Source organism: Poeciliopsis prolifica, unplaced genomic scaffold (genome assembly GCF_027474105.1).
Source record: "Poeciliopsis prolifica strain line A6 unplaced genomic scaffold, Auburn_PproV2 SCAFFOLD082, whole genome shotgun sequence".
Classification (NCBI taxonomy): domain Eukaryota; kingdom Metazoa; phylum Chordata; class Actinopteri; order Cyprinodontiformes; family Poeciliidae; genus Poeciliopsis; species Poeciliopsis prolifica.
The window spans coordinates 798,334-814,331 of record NW_026562457.1 but is presented as its reverse complement, the minus strand read 5'-3'; the positions used below and the strand labels follow the sequence as shown (position 1 = coordinate 814,331).

General features: G+C 46.4%; 2 protein-coding genes across 2 annotated transcripts; both read left to right on the top strand.

Annotated features, from left to right (window-relative positions):
* Nucleotides 1–368: 368 nt before the first annotated feature.
* On the top strand, nt 369–6,864 carry LOC129352973 (minor histocompatibility antigen H13-like). Its single transcript, XM_055022180.1, has 12 exons — nt 369–855; nt 1,838–1,873; nt 3,163–3,261; nt 3,335–3,417; nt 3,489–3,577; nt 3,863–3,948; nt 4,026–4,155; nt 4,910–4,963; nt 5,052–5,172; nt 5,268–5,389; nt 5,484–5,568; nt 6,726–6,864. The coding sequence occupies exons 1-12, from the start codon at nt 661–663 to the stop codon at nt 6,862–6,864; spliced, it is 1,239 nt and encodes a 412-aa protein (XP_054878155.1). The 5' UTR covers nt 369–660.
* A 3,058-nt stretch (nt 6,865–9,922) lies between these two features.
* On the top strand, nt 9,923–12,554 carry LOC129352974 (MRG/MORF4L-binding protein-like). The gene is made up of 6 exons (XM_055022181.1): nt 9,923–10,188; nt 10,548–10,669; nt 10,985–11,071; nt 11,110; nt 11,161–11,229; nt 11,867–12,554. The coding sequence occupies exons 1-6, from the start codon at nt 10,047–10,049 to the stop codon at nt 12,079–12,081; spliced, it is 636 nt and encodes a 211-aa protein (XP_054878156.1). The 5' UTR covers nt 9,923–10,046; the 3' UTR covers nt 12,082–12,554.
* Nucleotides 12,555–15,998: the final 3,444 nt, after the last annotated feature.

Here is a 15,998-nt window from a genome sequence, read left to right as displayed (position 1 = left end):
CCAAACTCTGGAAACAAAGCATAGTGAGACCTCTTGTCGCTTCATCTCTTTGTGTATTAGAAAATGTTGGTTATTAAAATTAGGGGTAGAATAAACCATCCACTTCTTCTGCTGCCTCAGAAAAAGCATCAGAGTGAGCTCTCTGTTTCCAAGACCATCTATGTTAGAGGGATATATTAATTATTTAATGTAATACCGGGAGAGTCAGAAAGTAAAAGTTTTAACATTTTTAGTTTGTTTAGATAATCAATAACATTTTAAAACTGATCATATATGTGGATTAAATAATAGATCATTTGAGTTACACTCCACCCCAGAAGGTTGACGTTAAACGGTAACAAAGAAAATCAAGAAGAGCCCCGCAGTGAACGGCTCAGAAAACACATCAGAGTGAGCCCTCTCCTCAGTTCCGCTCCTCTCTGGGGTCTGCTTTAGGAAACGTGGCCTTAGAGACGCAGGAAACGCATCAGAGTGAGACCTCTGCTGCCCTCCGCCCCTCTCTGCTTTAGGAAACGTGGCCTTACCGAGCTCCAGCCGCTCCGGCAGATGAATGAGCCTCCCGCACCGCCAGTTCCCGCTTGTCTCTGCCCGTCAGTTCCCGCCGCAGCCTCAGCAGCCCCCCTGTAGAACCTCCACCCGGAACCTCCACCCGGAACCGCCATGGCAGAGGCAGAACCCGTCCCCGCGGCCGTCCCGAACGCCACGGACTCCAACGAGACCGAGGTGCTGAACGCCACGGCTAAATTCGTGGCCACCCCGGAGGGAACGGCGCTGGCCTACGGCAGCCTGGTGGTCATGGCCCTGCTGCCCATCTTCTTCGGAGCCCTGCGGTCCGTCACCTGCTCCAAGTCCAAGGTAAGCAGCGGTTCGAACCGGTCCGAACCGGGCCACCGTGGGGTAGAACCGCTAGCTTCCGCCGGTTAGCATCCCCTGCTAACTGCGCTCTGGCTGATTATTAGCTTCTTTAGCGGCTCAGAAATCATCATGAAAATGATCGACCGGATTCCGTTACAGCAGGTGTCCAGTCCAGGTGTCCAGTCCAGGTGTTCAGTCCAGGTGTTCAGTCCAGGTGTCCAGTCCAGGTGTTCCTCTGAGGGTTGACTCAGCAGAACCTTGGTCCAGATCTTGACCCATGCTGACCCTTTGCTGTCAACCCTGTTCATCAGGACTGGGTGGTGGTGGCAGCATCATGCTGTGGGGGGTTGCTTAATGGCCTCCAGCTGGACAGTTTCTCACCTGGTGGGCCTCACCTGGATCAGAACTAGAGTTGGTTCTGAAACTGTAGCGAGTTTATAACATGAGTTATTAAATATGGTGAAAGTTGTGAAGTGGTTGGAGGAGGCCTTAAGAAGAACCAGAACTTCCTGGAGGAACTGAAGATCCAGTTCCATCTGGAAACATCTAAAGGTGCTTCAGGAACCTGGAGATGGATGGACGGGTTTCCTCCTGACCTCTGACCTCTATGATGGAGAAGTGGAGAAGTCCAAGATGGATGGCTGGATGGATGAGTAAATGGTTGAATGCGTAGGTAGGATGGTTGAAAGTGTGGACAGTTGGATGGTTGGTTGGATGGATGGATGGTTGGATGCTCATCTATTGTTTATAAACCAACTGAAGCTCCTCCCTCTGTGTTTCCTCGAATCTGATTGGTTCCCAGCTTCCAGGCAGCTGATTGGACCGCCTGTGCTGCTGGTGTCACGTGACTTCCTTCCTGCTCCTTAATGTTCATCACCTGTTTCTCCAGCTGATCTTCCAGGCTTCTGTCAGTCTGCAACTTGACCTCTGACCTCTCTCTCTGTCTGTCTGTCCGCCATCTTGTCTCTGCGTCCATCTGTAGGAGCTCGGAGACGGTGGGTACGACTCTGGGTTCAGAGTGAGTATCAGAACCGAACCACTTTGTTGTTGCGGCACAAACACAACATGAACCTGGACTGGGTCAGAACCACAACCCAGTTCTGGTTCAGACCCAGTTCTAGTTCTGGTCGTGGTTCCAATTATGGATCAGAACCAGAGCTGGGACACCGCCCATATCTGGGTCAGAACCAAGACCCAGTAGGACAGACTGGTGTCCCTGTTCTGACCTGTCAGAACCAAACGGCTGATTTATCTCTCCAGGATGTGGTCAGGTTCTGGTGGTTCCGGTGGTTCTGGTCCGCTGGGTCCAGGTTGGACCAGGGAAGCTTGTAGAAGCTGCAGTTTAAACACCAGAACCACATCATTGGTCGTCTCTGTGGAACTGGACTGGGTTCTGATGAGGCCGCTCTGGTTCTGGTGGATTGGACCAGGTTCTGAAGGTTCTGGAACCCGTTCCGTCTTCATGCTGGATCAGGGATGAGATGAGCCGCTGGTTCTGGAGCAAGTCTGACAGAACCGGAACCGCTCCATTCAGCAGGAGCTTCCAACATGGCTGCCAACGGCATAAACAGGAAGTGTCCTTCAAAATAAAAGCAAATATTAAATGAGGAAGCAGCAGAAGAGTCGCTTTATGCGAAGCGACTTCCTGAGACGCCTGGCAGCCATGTTGGATTCTTCCTGCGTCTCGTATCAGGTGGTTCCGGTCCAGTGGTTGGCCAGGTTCTAGATGTTCCATCATCGTCCTCTCTGGTCTGCATGTGGATCAGTACCGCCATGGATCCAGAACCGGTTCTGTTTGAAGCTAACGGCCCACTGTGGTGGTTCTGTTGTGTTCTAACTCTGACTGATGTGTTCTGCTGTGGGTTCTGGACTTAAGCCTGCCTGATTCTGTTTGTCCTGAACTCCCCGACCGGCGCCGGGCCTGACCATCTAACCGGGTTTTTCAGAACCAACCGTTCTTTGCCTTCGGATCCACAGCGGGTTCTGAGACCCGGCTGAGAGCAGATGGTTCTGATGAATCCCTCCTCCCGCTCGTCTGACCCAGTTTGCGTCTCCAGTGCGGGTTGGAGCAGAATATAGACGATTCCGAACTCCAATCCTCTCTGAGGTCAAAGGTCACCCAGGAGCCAGAACTCCACATCCGTCTGCAGGTTCTGGATTCATGTCCGTGTTCTTACGGTGCTGAAGGTCCAGATCCGTACTGAAGGTCCAGATCCGGCTGAAGGACTCCAGTCCAGCAGCTGCTGGGTTCTGATCTGGTTCTGATCCGGTTCTGCTCAGACCATCATCCTGTCCCCTTCCTCCCAGAACTCTGCCGACGCCCCGGAGACCATCACCAGCCGGGACGCGGCTCGGTTCCCCATCATCGCCAGCTGCACGCTGTTCGGACTCTACCTCTTCTTCAAGGTGAGTTCGGACCTCTCGGTTCTGCTCGGCTGCCGGGTCGGCCGGTTCTCACTGAGCGCGCTCCGTCCTGCAGGTGTTCTCCCAGGAATACATCAACCTGCTGCTGTCCGTCTACTTCTTCGTCCTTGGCGTCCTGGCTCTGTCCCACACCATGAGGTACCATCAGAACCGGAACCGGGTCCACCAGCGCTGCTGCCTCCCAGTCTAATCCCGTCTCTGTCTTCCAGTCCTGCCATGTCCAGAATCTTCCCAGAGTCGCTCCCCAACAAGCAGTACCAGCTGCTGTTCACGCAGGGTTCTGGAGAGTCCAAAGAAGGTGAGTCCATCGGGTCGATCACCGGACGGAGGCGAGTCGATGGCGGTCCAGAACCGCCAGTCACTCGCCTGGTTCCTGTGGCCTGAACACCTGCAGACCGTTTGATAAAGTTTCATCTGCACGAAGTTGATCAATTAGATATTTACAGTTTGACAGTGAAACAAGTTTCTGTTCAACGTGTTTCTGATCCGCCGGTTCAGTTTCAGGCAGCTGCTGGATTTTCTGTTTTAGTTTTAAATCAACGTTCTTCCAGCTGAATGCGACAGATTCTCTTTCTGCCTCCAGAAATAGTGAATTACGAGTTTGACACCAAGAACCTGGTGTGCCTGCTGATCAGCAGCGTGGTCGGGCTTTGGTACCTGCTCAAAAAGGTAAACCCACCTCCCTCTGTTGGCCTGCTGGCCGCCGCTCACAGCCAATCACTGCGCTTGTTTCTGTGACATCACAGCACTGGATAGCCAATAACGTGTTTGGCCTGGCGTTCGCCCTGAACGGGGTGGAGCTGCTGCACCTGAACAACGTCAGTACCGGCTGCATCCTGCTGGGGGGGCTTTTCATCTACGACGTCTTCTGGGTGAGAATCCTGCTTCAACGGAAAAGGAAGTTAGGTTTTACAGTGGTGTGTGCTTTTCAAAATAAAAGTACCCAAGTTTATTTATTTTGAGTTGAAGAAATAATTTTTGCATTGACAAGATTCAACTTTTTAACTGTTAATAATTCAATAAGACAGACTGAAGATTAATGTTATGCTGTTCAAAGAAGCAGCTTCACTCTATTGGTCTCTGATTTACTGAAGGTCAGTGAACGCACCACAGGAGGGAAAGACACTTCAAACCAGGAAGACATTTAGAGAAATTCAATAATTTTTTTAAATAGGATGTCAAAAAATACAGAGGAAATATGTTTATTGTACTTTATTTACATGATAATTGCAAATAAAATTATATTAATTACAAAAATTATTACAAAATAGTTTTAAAAATGTAAAATTCAGAATAAAAATAAATTGTTAATACAATAAACACAATATTTAGTAAATGTAATTAATACTTGCCCTAATAAATAGTGCTGCAATTACAATTATATTAACTTATGTAATAAATTTAAAATATTAAATCTTAGTGTAAAATAATGAATAAAAATATGATCAAGGAAAATTACAAAACACACAATAGAAATAGATTAATAAACTTTATTAATAATCCCAATTACTTCCTTCACATTCCTCAGACATTTCAATCTGCTGCAGCTTTTATTTACCCTAGAGTGACCTCTGACCTCCTGACAGTTGGACGGAACGTTTCCTCACCTGTCTGATCTGACCTGCAGGTGTCGGGACCAACGTCATGGTAACGGTGGCCAAGTCGTTCGAGGCACCAATTAAATGTGAGTCGACTTTTCAGGGCACTTCCTGTTTCCTGCTTCCTGTTGATCTGGTTCTGATCCGGTTCTGACCCGAGTCTCCGTCTCCCAGTGGTGTTTCCTCAGGACTTACTGGAGAAAGGACTGGAGGCCAGTAACTTCGCCATGCTGGGACTGGGAGACATCGTCATCCCGGGCATCTTCATTGCCCTGCTGCTGCGCTTCGACGTCAGGTAGCGTCCGGCGGCGGAGGCGCCCGCTCTCCCCGACCCGCCCACCGGTCCGGACCCGTCCTCATGTCCTCATGTCTTCGTCTGTCTGTCTGCAGCCTGAAGAAGAACAGCAGGACGTACTTCTACTCCAGCTTCCTGGCCTACATCTTCGGTCTGGGCCTCACCATCTTCGTCATGCACACCTTCAAACACGCACAGGTAGGAGGCGGGGCCAGACGTCCGGGAAGTTTTATCACAACCATGGAATGGGACCGGGTTCGGTGGAACCGGGTTCGGTGGAACCGGGTTTCTGACGCTCTCTCTCGCTGCAGCCCGCCCTGTCTACCTCGTCCCCGCCTGCGTCGGTTTCCCCGTGGTCGTGGCGCTCTGCAAGGGAGAGCTCACCGAGATGTTCAGGTGAGTAACCATGGCGACCGCCAGGTACTAACGGTTGATCTTCTGATGAGAAAAATAAACCTGGATCAATCTGTCCATATGGAAGGTCAAAGGTCATTTTAAAAAGTAAATATTCGTAATAATCAACAATAAAAATGAACTGAAATAGAAAAATGAAATCCAGAAAGACTTCGAGAGCTTCATGACCGTCTCTATGGACCATCCGTCCACCCGGTCCGTCAATCGACCCGGTCCGTCCATTCGGTCCATCCATCCAGTCCGTCCACCCGGTCCGTCCATCCGGTCCGTCCATCCACCCGGTCCGTCCATCCGGTCCATCCACCCGGTCCATCCATCCAGTCCGTCCACCCGGTCCGTCCATCCAGTCCGTCCATCGGTCCATCCATCCGGTCCATCCACCCAGTCCGTCCACCCGGTCCGTCCATCCGGTCCATCCATTCGGTCCATCCACCCGGTCCGTCCATTCGGTCCGTCCATCCGGTCCATCCACCCGGTCCGTCCACCCGGTCCATCCATCCAGTCCGTCCACCCGGTCCATCCATCCGGTCCATCCATCCAGTCCGTCCACCCGGTCCGTCCATCCGGTCCGTCCATCCACCCGGTCCGTCCATCCGGTCCATCCACCCGGTCCATCCATCCAGTCCGTCCACCCGGTCCGTCCATCCAGTCCGTCCATCCGGTCCATCCATCCGGTCCATCCACCCAGTCCGTCCACCCGGTCCGTCCATCCGGTCCATCCATTCGGTCCATCCACCCGGTCCGTCCATCCAGTCCGTCCATCCGGTCCAGCCTGGTCTCTGGTTCTTCTGATCCTAAACCCTGCAGATGAAACTCAGCGGTTCTGGTTCTGTTGCTCAAACCGTCACATCTGGGTCTGAGGCGGACCGACAGTTCTGTCATGTCTGGTCTGATGGAGCGCCTCCTATTGGACCGTCTGGATGTTTTCTGGGTTCTGATTGGACAATGAGGCTGATGTTTTGGGTCGGAACCGGCGAGCAGAAGATCCAGCCGCCATCTTTCCTTCTCGTTCCCGTTTGCTCTTCCTCACCTCATCATCCTCACTCTGATTAATTTGCAGTTTGAGATAAAATCTTACATTCTTCTTCTCTTTTGTTCCTCATCCTCACCTCTTCATCTCATCCTCCCCGTCGCCATAGCTACGAGTCATCAGAGGAAGTCCTTCCTGCCTCTCCGCGCATCACTTCCTTCCCGACTGTCAGCGGCTCTCCTGCAAGCCTGGCTGCATCCATGGAAACCTCCCCCCGACACCGCCGTGTTCTTCCCACCTCCATGTAGGAGTTAAGCCCCGCCCCCTGCCCTTACTGCCTCACCTCTCTGACGCCTGGGCAGGTAGAACGCCCGCCTGTCCGTCAGTCCTCCAGGACCAAAACGGACCCGCTTTATTCAGACTGGATCAGAAGTCCAAACGTTTCTGTTTAAAAATGGAGAGTTTTGGATCCTAAACCAGAGCCAACAGAAAGTTTTTGGTGTTTAGCCAAAGCTCAAACGCGTTAATACCAACTCTGATACGTGTGCTATATCGCCCTCATCAGGATCAAATCAGTCACTGCACATCTTCCTGCGTGGTTTCCGCTTCATCAGAACAAACCTTTCACTCAGTTTCAGTTTCACTAATTCAATCAAATTATCGTTCAGTCAGAAAGTTTAAACTGTTTACTGTAGAACTACAGCAATGCATTCTGGGTACAGAGTAAATAATCTGCACTGCATCACACTGCTGTGTAAACAAACTTCAAAATAAAAGCATGAATATAAACAATTAACTAAAGTTTCAACAGACGACAAACTTTATTCAACTTAGTTTACAAAACAACCAATTAACGCTAAGCTAAGTGCGCTAAACACTTTCAAAGCTAGCTAAACTGCTAAAGCATCAAGGTAAAACTTAGCTCTGCCATTAGTTAGCCCTCCGTTAAATCAAAAAGGGAGGGGTGACTTATGAATATTTAATGAAATGTTGCAGACAGTTTTTCTGAAGCTTTATGAACGGCGTCGGTTAAATCTTACAGCATGGCGTGAATCAGACTTTACTGCTCTCTGATGGTTCAACGTCAGAGAGCAGTAACGGTCACATGACGTCACACAGTAAAATCAAACATGGCTCCCTCTCTGCAGGTACGAGGAGTCGTCTGAGGAGGCGGAGCCTAAAGAGGAGTCATCAGAACCTGAGAAGAAAAAGGACCAATAGCATTTGTCACTGCCACCCTCCCACCCTGTTACATTTCACTGAAGCCCCGCCCCTTTGGGAAGGGCGGGGCTTATATTGCCAACGTGTTTATGTCCGGTCTCCATGGTTACAGCTTCTATGGTACCGTGAGGGGTGGAGCTTTGTTTCTGCTCGGTGCCTGACTCCTCCTCCTCGCCACAGCTGCAGTCATAGGAGCACAGAGCTGCTGAGGGGCGGGGCCAGGCGAGTGGGCGGGGCTTGTGTGTCCGGACCAGGAAGCCGTTAAGCCTAAGCTTCCTCAGCGCGTCTCTGCTTCCTGCTTCTGTCCGCTCACCTTTACCTGCTTCAGTTTCACTTTGTTCCTGTAAAAACGTCAGTTTTAATGTTTCTGAATGTTTACAGCTTTCCCCCCAAACATCTGGACAAATCCAGGAGTTTCCTGTCAGAGCTGAGTCATGACATCAATTCAAACTTTTTATTTCTGTATCACCAGTTCAGCATAAAACGGCAGTGACTCTGTCTGTCTGAGCTCCGACGTGTTTATTAGATTTTAAGGGTCAGTTTTAACATTTTGAGTTATTCTTTTTCTTCCTTTTGAACTTTGTTTTTTCAGACAGGAAGAAAAATGCAGAAAATCAGCAGATTGTTGAGATGAGGAATGAGAATGAATTTTATTTGGAAGGTTAAGGGATCAAAGTTGCTCCTGGATCTGATCTGCAGCCACTGGAAGCAGCGAACCCGCCCCTTCATTCTGAAATCTGATTGGTTGTCAGGCAGGAGGAGGAGTCAGGTTGGCCAATCTGGGGATTTCAGCCTCATTCTGATTGGTTCACAGGAGATAAATGAGAATATTTACTGATGGAGTTTTCTGTCATATCTTAAAAGAGTTGAATAAATGTAAACAATAAAGGAGAGCTTTAGTTTTGTACGATGTGTAGAAATGAGTCCAGAGGCTCTTAAACTGCTGGACTTCCCAGAACTACATTTCCCATCATGCCCAGGCTTTGACATGTAAATCAGGTGATGTGGAAAAGTCTAGAAATGCTTCATTTGACCCTCTGAGCTGCAGATTCTCAGCTTCGCGTTAATATTTCTGTTGTGACTGATGGTCGACGCTTTATTATTGTTTTGTATTTTGATGTGAATCCGATCGGTTCTGAAGTCCCGCTTGTATCCGGCTCCGTGGAGTTCAGTAGCCTTCACAGAGTTCAACTCTGAGATGTTTTTTTTTTCTTCTTCTTTGTATCTGTGAGCGCCGTCGCTTCTTGGCCCAAACTGTCTGTTGGATTTGCAATAAACCTTCTGGTGGTTTGGTTACCGTCTGGAGAAGTATAACTCCGTCTGACTGCATTAAAATCTCAACGCTTCCACTTTAGATGCTACGGTTCTTCCAAACAGGCTCCAGTGTGACCTTTGACCTGCTGACCGAGGTAGGAAAGGGAAATTATGAATTGATCCAAAACTAAAAAAAAAAAAAATTGCAATTTTCAAATTCTATTTCAATTCTTGGATCACTTTTTTAAAAATGTTTATTTAGCCAAGTTTAAAAACTCAAAAGCTAATTTGGATGCAACAAAGACGGTTTTCAGAAAAAGTTTCTGCTTCTCATAAAAAGATGAAAACTTTGTGTTGGACTTTATGATAGTAATTCTGCCCTGATATATAAAATGAACTGCCTGTGATGGACGGGTCACATTTCTATCTTAGGTTTTAGTGGCAGTTGGAGGGCTACACAAAATCAGCCCAAGGGACTCAAATGGCCCCCGTGCCGCACTTTGGACACCCCTGGTCCAGGTGTTGTTACCTAGGTAACACAAAAACAGGTTTTAACAGAGAAACAATGTTCTGACTTTCCTAAAGGGTCATTAAAAAAAAACTCTATTCAAATAAAATATCTTTAATTACAATTGAAGATCTGTAGATGCATATTTATGACTAGTCAGAATGACATGTTTGGATATCTGAATGGTTTTGTGCAAAGTGTCAGCAGGTTGATGCTTTAAAAAGCCTTTACTGCTAAAAGTGTTGCAGTTAATAGAAGCTGAAAATGGAGCATTTTCAAACAATAATTTTCTTTGTTCCAGTAATTAATAATTATCCAATAAATAATTATTCACCACATCAGCAACGAATGAATAGAAAATCCGTCATGATTAAAAAAAAGTTTAAAGTTGCTCAAATTCGCTTTTATTTTGATTATCAGCCCCGTACTGTGCGCCTACTTCCGGTTCCGGTCTGATTCTAGGTTGAAACGTTTCGGTTTTACTCGGATCTTACCCGGTTTTTAAAGATGGGGGAGGCCGACGTGACCCTCAGTCAGACCGAGGAGAAGCCTCCGGACGCGGCTCTGGTTCCCGGGGAGGACTCGGTGGTCTGGAGCCACGAGGTGGAGGTCTGTCTTTTCCACGCGATGATCGGACACAAACCAGTGGGTAAGGCTGCTAACGCTAGCTCTGCTGCTAACGGCTCCCACTGGAACCAGTGCGAGAGCGGCTGGACCCGGACATGAGACGAACCCAGACCAATTCAGCCCACATCCGAGACATACTGGGACCAGTCTGAGCAGAAACTGGGCCGGTCTGATCCCAGTTTGTCGCTGGTTGCTTCCGCAATCTGGAGGAAAAAATCTGGAAGTTGCTTTTTGCATTTTCTGAATTAATATATAAACATAAGTTTGAGAAGGAAAATATTTCAAGAATTTATTCCAAACAAATATATAATATGGCATCCATCCAATGGATGCTCGGTTCTGTTGATTCTGTTGGTTCTGATGGGTCGGTTCTGTTTGCAGGAGTGAACCGACACTTCCACATGATCTGCATCCGGGATAAATTCAGCCAGAACATCGGGAGGCAGGTTTCTTCCTCTGTTATCTGGGACCATCTGGGGACCATGTATGACATGCAGGCTCTGGTACGCACACACACCAATACACACAGTAACACACTCACACCAATACACACACACACAGTAACACACACACCAATACACACACACAGTAACACACACACACACACACACAGTAACACACACACACCAATACACACACACAGTAACACACACACCAATACACACACACAGTAACACACAGTAACACACACACACCAATACACACAGTAACACACACACACACCAATACACACACACACAGTAACACACACACACACAGAGTAATACACACTCTCGCTGGGTTTTCCTCTGAACCAACCGGTTCTGTGTGACGAGCAGCACGAGTCGGAGATCCTGCCGTTTCCGAACACGGAGAAGAGTTTCTCGCTGCCGGAGGAGATCATCCAGGAGGTGAAAGGAGGTGAGGTCCTTCCTCTCGTCTCCTGAGGAGTCTTCCTCAGCAGTGTGACACTCCGGTTGTGATGAACGATGATCTCTATGTGTTTGCAGGGAAGCTGGCTCAGAGGAGGAGATCAAGGAGGAGTTCAGGATGGAGAGAGAACCTCCTGCTACACATGAAGAAGGTCAAGCTCTCCTGCTTTTGTTCCCATGTGCTGTATCAGACGTCTGTAGACTGCAGTGACTGGCGAGTCGTATGACTGCAGATGAAATGCTGCAACTGCAGCCGAAATGACTAAAGACAGACAGAACGCCAAGGACAAAACGCAATACCTACAGAAGAAACGTTGCAACCACAGTAGATGGAAGCAAAAGGAGAAATGCTGCAAACAGCAAGTGTAAAATACTGTACAGTATGAACAGAAGTCCTCCAGACCACTAGGGGGAGCCTGGAGCAGGAAATGTTACCAACATAAACATGCTGCTATTCTGTAATGTAAAAGGTTAAAAATTACGCAAAGTATAAGGCTTTTCTTTCTCCCTCCAAGGTTCTTTTGGGCGTCTTGTCTGAGAGTACTCTCACATGACTTGTTGTTCGACTCCCCCTAGTGGCCTGGAGGATTTCTGGTTCATCTGTAGTTGCAGCGTTTTCCTGATGCATTTATTTTCTCTGAATCAGGAATATTTTAGTGATGATCCTTAACCAGATCGTTCTGTCAGAGCAGGTTTATCAGTAGTGGGGGACAGGAAGTAGGACAGGAAGTGCTACAGGACATATGGACGTCTCTGCAGATCATCCTTCTTTCCCAATTTCTCCCACAGGAAGTAACTCATCTGTGAAGATGTCGGAGCGAATGAGCAGCAGTCGGGAAAAAGAGAAGGAGCGCGACAAGGAGAAGGGCGGAGGAGAAGGAGGAGCATCAGCAGCAGGAGGAGCGAAGGAGGCGGAGAAGAGGAAGAGGAGCCGAGCCACAGAGAAACTGCTGTCGTCTTCCAACCCGGCGAGTCCGGGAGGCGCCAAGAGGAGGCGCACCTGAGAGCTGGACTCTGATTGGCTGCCTTACGCTGACCTCTCCTCTCAGCAGGAAGTGACACGTTTGGACCCCCAGTTCATTTTTTGTAGCTTTTTGTTTTCCATGTTCATTTTTCCCATGATGCCGAGCAGAACTCTGGACCGAACGCGGCTCTGCTGGAAGAACCGCTGCAGTTCTGCTGCAGTTCTGCTCCAGACTCCGGTCGGCCCGGTTCTGGAGAACTCAGCCGCTCCATCCTCCAGGCTGCTGGGATCGCTGTTGAGTCGGACCTTTGGGAATGTTTCTCCTTCTGAAATCTGCTGCAAACAAGCAGAAAAACACATTTATGATTCTTTATTCTTTCATATTTTTAGCTGATGTTTAGTTTCAGTTTCATGCAACATGGGATATTTTTTAAATGTTTTTGGTTTTTATTTTTATTGAAATATTTATTTATGATGACACGACTGTTGGTGACATTAAAGATGAACTCCTCAGTGTTGTGGCACTTTTTTTTTTTTGCTTGTTTGATACCAGATATCTCGGGTCAAAGATTTCCTGCAGCAGTCGGACCAAACAACAGAAAACATCTTTAATGTCCCACAGCAACGTGTATTCATGTTCCTTCCTTCCTTCCTTCCTTCCTTCCTTCCTTCCTTCCTTCCTTCCTTCCTTCCTTCCTTCCTTCCTTCCTTCCTTCCTTCCTTCCTTCATTCCTTCCTTCTTTCCTTCCTTCCTTCCTCACCATAACTATTTGAAGACTTACAATATTTAAATTCCCATTGGGATTAAAAAAGTGGTTTTGAATTAAAACTAAATTTGAAAGGAACCAGTGAGAATAGTAATTCAACTTTAGTGAAGTTTCACAAATCATGTAGATTTGGAGTTAGAGCAGATCTATGACCAAGATTTTAAAAAGTGGTCAAATCAACATTTATGGAAGTTTCATCAATCAAATAAAAGTTTCATAAATCCCAAACATGGTTCTAAATATTCTGCTATTAGAGCAGAATAATCCAGTCCAGGTTTGAAGAGTTCAGGTGTTTTAGGCTTTAAACTGGAGTCGATTAAAGATGCGGAAAGTCGTGTAAAATTAGGTGGAATCGCCCTTTAGCCGTTTCCCGTACCGGAACCACCTTCAGCTCCGCTTCCGCTCTCTTGTTAATAAACGCGGCGCCGTCATCTTGAAACGGCTGAAGGGGGAGTGTTCCGGAGTGACCCGAAGAGACCCAGTGAGTTCACTCAGAATGTTTTTCTGCCTGTAACTTACTGCCAGCTCTCCTTCTGGACCAGACTGGGTCGGTTCTGAAGGACAAATTACTTCCTGATTGCTGCCGTTGGAAAAGATTACGCTAGCATTAGCATCAGCATTAGCGATGTTAAAGTTGGTAAAAATTCTGAAAAGTATTTAGAAAGCTATTAGTGTGTGTGATTACATTTCAGAAACAGGAATTACAGAAACTCATCATGCCGGAATAATAATAATAATAATCCTAATTTATGCAGAAATGCGCGAATCATGTTTTAGCTGTGAATGTTCTGGAACCTCTGACCTGGACACTCTTGCAAAATATATTTAGTATTTTCGTGAAGTAAAGGTTAAATAACATAAATATATAAACAAATTAATTTGATGAATCTTAGTATCTCATGAATCTCAGTAGTATTTTTTTCCCCAGCATGCTTTGGGAAACACAGGAAGTCTTACGTTTTTATATGTGAATTTCTTAAATCGCCTTAAGATTGAAATTTCTTTTTCTTCTTTTTTTGGGCTTTTATATTCATTTTTGTAACGTTTTTAACCCCCTCCTCACATTTGCTGGCGTCGAAAGATGGGATCAGATTTTGCAGGAGTTTCTTGTGTAAACATGTAAATTTCTATAATTTTAAAAAACGTTTTATTTCTGGATGTGTATTGGATTTAATCTTGAACATGAGTGCTTCTAGATTGTTGGTTTACTATTTATAATAAACTGTTTATGATACTGTTTATGTCCTGCACTAGAAAAATCATTAGACTTCATCACTTTCACGTGTTCTAGTGGAAACAGCCACAAGAAGGCGCTGCAGTCACTGGAAGGGGAGGGTGGCCGGATGAGCAGCAAGTTTTAACAGTTTCAGTCTGGATCTGATGGAAACAACATTTAAAGTTTGGAAGAAAACCAACTAGAGTGTAAGTGATGAGATGAGCTGAAGAGACGGATGTGAAGGAGGAGATGAATGTCAGAGTAAAACACAACGGAGGAGTGTGAGAACGAGTGCTGCATGAATATTCATCAAGAGCTGAGATTTCCCAGCAGAGAGTGAGTGTGTGTGTGTGTGTGTGTGTGTGTGTGTGTGTGTGTGTGTGTGTGTGTGTGTGTGTGTGTGTGTGTGTGTGTGTGTGTTTTCACATCCCAGACATGTTTATTCATAAATCATCTCATGTTTATTCATGCAGGATTATGTAAACAAGTGGGTGGATTCAGACACACAGGACCTGGTCAGTGGGGACGACAGCTTCCTGCCAAACGAGCCGCCATTAAAACCTAAACACAGGACTTTATTCTGCTTTCATGGAGACATAAACCAAACATAAACAGGCCTGTCATACCAACAGACTGGTGCACAATAAACTCTCTGTAATTACTGCGATGAACTATATTATTGTTTTCAGATCATTTTGAAATAAGGACTAATAAACTTTAATTTAGTAAACAGCATTAAGCAGTGGAACTGGAAGATATTTTAGATATCCAAAATAAATAAGACAAAAACATTTCCAACCGAATACCCATAAAAAAATGGATTATGAAGTATGTAAAGAAAATATTAATGTAAATGATCAATCTAAATTCATCATGTGATCAATTGATTAGTTGCTTATTGTGACAGGAGTAAACATAAAGACACTGAAGTAGATCTGCACAATAAGGCTCAGAAAGTGTATCACAGTAAGAGTTTTATATCATTCGATATTGATAATTATTGATTGTTTTAAATATCTGAAATGTTGCCACATTGGTGGCGTGACGTTTCCTGTTTTGTCCAGTTTTCACTCCATGTTGGTTTTTATTTTTTTGAGGCACAGAGGAGAAACTTTAAACTGCTGCTGCGCACATTACCCAGCTGGTTGTTGCTAGGCAACCAAAGAGCAAGTGAGCTAGTTGAGCTAGCTTAGCCTTGAGCGGATGAGGGGCTAATGCCTTTTCCTCTGCCTACATCTCCCAGAATGCTGTTTGGTTCTGTAAATCGGTGAATATTCTATAAACAGAATATTTAATATTCTGTCAGATGTTTTATTCATTGGTATTGATCAGGAGTTTGTGGTGATCTATATGGTTATTGATTGATTGTCCAGCTGAGCCTCAGCTCCTCAACAGCCTGAATTATTCTGAAAGCTCAAACATTTCTGCTCTCTTCTCACATAAATCTAAAACTAGAAGTTTCCAAGTTCAAACTTTCTGTGAGTGATGTCGACCTTTGACCTCTAGGACGAGCGCCGGCTCCGTCGTTCCCATCTTTCATCGTTTCTGTGGGCATAGCGATGAGCTTGAAGCGAACGCGGGGCGAACCCGCGGAGAAACCTGCCTGATGCGGACGTGACGGGAAGCTAACGAGAGCTAACTGCCTCTCTGAAGAAGAAGCCGTTCTAAAATAATGATGACATTAAGACTGTCGGAAAGGAAAATCAAGACAATTACCTGAAGCAGGCAGAAGGAAACGATCCCAGATCCTTGTTCACAGATGTCTCAGGAGTTCGTCTCACGATTTTACTGGAACCTGCCAGATTACACTCAGTCCTTCTGTCTTTTCTGCAACAGAAGAGGAAAACTAAATTCAACTTTTGGTTTGTTTAAATCACTTTTGTGCTGCTAACGGATACATAAAGCAACATAGACTGCTCACCCAGCAGGCCTGGATGCTCAATTCTGTTTTTCTCCTGAAATCTAAGCTTTTTC